The sequence below is a fragment of the Coenobita brevimanus genome, chromosome 36 (assembly GCF_032717465.1).
Source record: "Coenobita brevimanus isolate Jiangsu-jjx chromosome 36, ASM3271746v2, whole genome shotgun sequence".
Classification (NCBI taxonomy): Eukaryota; Metazoa; Arthropoda; class Malacostraca; order Decapoda; family Coenobitidae; genus Coenobita; species Coenobita brevimanus.
The window spans coordinates 6,077,860-6,082,859 of NC_136989.1; the positions used below are offsets into that span (position 1 = coordinate 6,077,860).

At 47.7% G+C, this 5,000-nt stretch overlaps 1 protein-coding gene across 1 annotated transcript in view; it reads right to left on the minus strand.

Moving 5' to 3' along the window:
* LOC145396329 (sushi, von Willebrand factor type A, EGF and pentraxin domain-containing protein 1-like) overlaps positions 1-5,000 on the minus strand; it is a 57,215-nt gene that overhangs the window by 41,424 nt on the left and 10,791 nt on the right. The window contains exons 8-12 of the mRNA XM_080269727.1: positions 4,999-5,000; positions 4,008-4,187; positions 3,013-3,207; positions 2,523-2,624; positions 1,929-2,075 (exon numbers count right to left, since the gene is read on the minus strand). The exon at positions 4,999-5,000 is cut by the window's right edge and continues 178 nt beyond it. Coding sequence (XP_080125853.1) covers positions 1,929-2,075; positions 2,523-2,624; positions 3,013-3,207; positions 4,008-4,187; positions 4,999-5,000 — 626 coding nt within the window. The remainder of the gene's footprint in view (positions 1-1,928; positions 2,076-2,522; positions 2,625-3,012; positions 3,208-4,007; positions 4,188-4,998) is intronic.

Sequence of the window (5,000 nt, forward strand, 5' to 3'; positions counted from 1 at the left end):
CACACTCCTAGTTCATGTGCACACTCCTCATCCTTCATGTGCACACTCCTAGTTCATGTGCACACTCCTCATCCTTCATGTGCACACTCCTAGTTCATGTGCACACTCCTCATCCTTCATGTGCACACTCCTCATCCTTCATGTGCACACTCATCATCCTTCATGTGCACACTCATCATCCTTCATGTGCACACTCATCATACTTCATGTGCACACTCATCATCCTTCATGTGCACACTCCTCATCCTTCATGTGCACATTCCTCGTTCATGTGCACACACCTCATCCTTCATGTGCACACTCCTCATCCTTCGTGTGCACACTCCTCATCCTTCATGTGCACACTCCTCATCCTTCATGTGCACACTCCTCATCCTTCATGTGCACACTCCTCATCCTACATGTGCACACTCCTCATCCTTCATGTGCACACTCCTCATCCTTCATGTGCACACTCCTCATCCTTCATGTGCACACTCCTCATCCATCATGTGCACACGCCTCATCCATCATGTGCACACTCCTCGTTCATGTGCACACTCCTCATCCATCATGTGCACACTCCTCATCCTACATGTGCACACTCCTAGTTCATGTGCACACTCCTCATCCTACATGTGCACACTCCTAGTTCATGTGCACACTCCTCATCCTTCATGTGCACACTCCTCATCTTTCATATCATCATAAAACCTTGACCCCATATGACCTTGGCCTCTGACCCCGTGACCTCACTAATCTAATCACTTCATTGCCCCTTCATACCGCATCACTGAAAAAACTTTGGTGAGAGAGTGTGTATTTGTGTGTATGAGTCACACTGGTGAGAGAGTGTGTATTTGTGTGTACGAGTCACACTGGTGAGAGTGTGTGTTTGTGTGTACGAGTCACACTGGTGAGAGAGTGTGTATTTGTGTGTATGAGTCACACTGGTGAGAGAGTGTGTATTTGTGTGTACGGGTCACACTGGTGAGAGAGTGTGTATTTGTGTGTACGAGTCACACTGGTGAGAGAGTGTGTATTTGTGTGTACGGGTCACACTGGTGAGAGAGTGTGTATTTGTGTGTATGAGTCACACTGGTGAGAGAGTGTGTATTTGTGTGTATGAGTCACACTGGTGAGAGAGTGTGTATTTGTGTGTATGAGTCACACTGGTGAGAGAGTGTGTATTTGTGTGTACGAGTCACACTGGTGAGAGAGTGTGTATTTGTGTGTACGGGTCACACTGGTGAGAAGAGTGTGTGTTTGTGTGTATGAGTCACACTGGTGACAGAGTGTGTATTTGTGTGTACGAGTCACACTGGTGAGAGAGTGTGTATTTGTGTGTATGAGTCACACTGGTGAGAGAGTGTGTATTTGTGTGTGCGGGTCACACTGGTGAGAGAGTGTGTATTTGTGTGTACGAGTCACACTGGTGAGAGAGTGTGTATTTGTGTGTACGGGTCACACTGGTGAGAGAGTGTGTATTTGTGTGTACGAGTCACACTGGTGAGAGAGTGTGTATTTGTGTGTATGAGTCACACTGGTGAGAGAGTGTGTATTTGTGTGTACGGGTCACACTGGTGATAGAGTGTGTATTTGTGTGTATGAGTCACACTGGTGAGAGAGTGTGTATTTGTGTGTACGAGTCGCACTGGTGAGAGAGTGTGTATTTGTGTGTATGAGTCACACTGGTGAGAGAGTGTGTATTTGTGTGTACGGGTCACACTGGTGAGAGAGTGTGTATTTGTGTGTACGAGTCACACTGGTGAGAGAGTGTGTATTTGTGTGTATGAGTCACACTGGTGAGAGAGTGTGTATTTGTGTGTACGAGTCGCACTGGTGAGAGAGTGTGTATTTGTGTGTACGAGTCACACTGGTGAGAGAGTGTGTATTTGTGTGTACGAGTCACACTGGTGAGAGAGTGTGTATATGTGTGTACAACTTACCCAGAACAGTCACGGAGAACTGACACGATGCCTTGTTCCCGAGTTTATCTTTGGCGAGGTATGTGATGGTGTGGGTGCCAATCGTCAGCTTCATAGGCCTGGTGGTAGTGGGGATTGTAGCTAGCTTCACCTCACGCCCTGAGTTGTCTATAATAATAATAATAATAATATTAATAATAATAATGATAATGATAATAATGATGATGATGATGATGATAGTATTAGTAGTAGTAGTAGTAGTAGTAGTATATGAGAGAGGGGGTGTGAGTTGGGGGGATGGAGAGTGAGAGACTAACTAGGAGTGTATGTGAGCGAGGTAGATGGGGGAGAGGGAGGGGGAGGCCAAGGATGAGATGGAGGGATGGGGTGGAGAGGTATATGAGAGAGGGGGGTGTGAGCTGGGAGCAGGGCAGTGAAATGGCGGGGGACAGGGTGACATGGAGGCAATTTGTCTGTGGCCACCCCTTACGGGATTAAGGCGTCTGGCAATAGATAGACAGACAGACAGTTAGATAGATAGACAGACAGATAGATAGACAGACAGGTCATCATTTTGCCAAGTGAGAATGAATGCCGTATTGAACTTATACTTACCACTAACAAGAGGGTCATCCCAGGTCACTAGCGCATAATTCTCATGTTGACTGGTGTTAAGAGTCTGGTTGCTTGGGCAGGTCAATTCTGGAGGCGTCACATCTGAGAAAGAATTTGCATCATTATTATTATTATTATTATTATTATTATTAATCATCCTCATTCACACCTCTCACCCTCCACACCGAGTTGTCATCCTCCATGGTGCTTGATCTCTGGCAGCCTCCCTATTCAGTGCCTTCATGAGGTCACACACACACTGCTTGATCTCGGGCAGCCTCCCTATTCAGTGCATTATCCCTGAGGTCACACACACACTGCTTGATCTCTGGCAGCCTCCCCATTCAGTGCCTTATCCCTGAGGTCACACTCTATGACCTCATCCCAGGTCTTTTTTGGTCTGCCTCTCACAACCCCAGCCTCGATGTTCACACCTCTCTCCCTCCTCTCACACTCCACTCTCCTAGTCAGTCTCTCATCCCTGACCTACCCACACATCGGGGCGTCTTCTGAGCCTCTGACCACACGCCGGGGTCAATGCAGGTCGTCTGAATCGGGCCGGAGAGTTCAAATCCTAGGTCACAGGAGTACTGGCAGTTGGTACCATACTTTGACCTTGATGACACGCAGCTCGAGGGGGTGACTCGGCCATTACGGAGAGGAGAGAGAGCGGGGCAGTTGACCGCTGTGAGAGAGAGAGGGAGGGAGAGAGAGAGAGAGAGAGAGAGAGAGAGAGAGAGAATTAGTATCATTTTAAGTTGATATGAATGAAAGACAACAATATATATTTACACACACAGACAGACACACATACTCTCTCTTTCTGAGATACACACGCACACACACTCTTTCACACGCACACACACACACACACTCTCACACGCACACATACACTCTTTTTCTCTCTCTCTCACACACACTCTCTTTCTCTCTCTCTCTCTTACACACACTGTTATTATTATTATTATTATTATTACTATTATTATTATTATTATTATTATTACTACTACTATTATTATTGTTACTACTACTATTACTACTACTACTACATCCACCACCACCACAACCACCACAACCACCACCACCACCACCACCACCACAACCACCACCACCACCACCACCACAACCACCACCACAACCACCACCACCACCACCACCACAACCACCACCACCACCACCACAACCACCACCACCACCACCACCACCACCACCACCACCACCACAACCACCACCACCACCACCACCACCACCACAACCACCACCACCACCACCACCACCACCACAACCACCACCACCACCACCACCACCACCACAACCACCACCACCACCACCACCACCACAACCACCACCACCACCACAACCACCACCACCACCACAACCACCACCACCACCACCACCACCACAACCACCACCACCACCACAACCACCACCACCACCACCACCACAACCACCACCACCACCACAACCACCACCATCACTACTCACGCTTGCAGTAGGAAGGAATGCCGTCCCACATCGCTACCGGCAAACACGTGCGCATCTTCGAGCCGACGAGGTGAAATCCGGGATTGCACGTGAAGTGGCACTCAGTATCTATGGTGGGACTATCATGGGAACAGATCATCGTGCCATTGACGAGGGGGCGGAGCTGAGGGCATGACTTCACTGCGATAGATAGACAGATAGATAAATTAGTTCTCTCTTCCTCTCTCTCTCTCTTTCTGTCTCCCCCCCCCTCTCTCTCTATCTATTTCTCCAGCTGGGGGAACGATTTTACTGCGATAGATAGACAGAGATAGATAGATTAGTCCTCTACCCCCCCTCTCTCTCTCTTTCTCTGTCTATTTCTCTCTCTCTCTTCCCTTCCCCCTTCTTTCTCTCTCTCTCTATCTATCTATCTATCCAGCTGGGGGAACGATTTCACTGCGATAGATAGATAGATAGATAGATTAGTTCTCTCTCCCATCTCTGCCTCTTTCTCTCTCCTGCCCGCCCCCTCCTCTCTCTATTCGTCTGTCTGTCTCTGTTTCTCTCTCTCTCTCTCTCTCTTCATACTTCTGTCATCAACAATTTAACTCTCTCTCTCTCTCTTTTTCCTCTTCCACCCCCCCTCTCTGTCTATCAATCTATCTAGCTCTCTCCGACTCATCCTCGGTCTATCTCTTCCCCCTCTGTCTATCTATCTATCTATCTATCAGTCTATCTAGCTCTCTCTCTCTCCATTATTTACTAACCATCATCACATAATCTTATAAGGGTCTCTCTCAATTTTCTATCTATCTCTCACTCATCCTCGGTCTATCTCTCCCCCGTCTGTCTATCTATCTATCTATCAGTCTATCTAGCTCTCCTCTCTCTCTCTCTCTCTCTCCAGTACTTACAAACCATCCTCACATCTGACAGACGCTCCCTTCTACCTAGTTAACTCTCTCATCCTGGGTCTCTATCTATCTATCTATCTATCTATCGTACTTACTC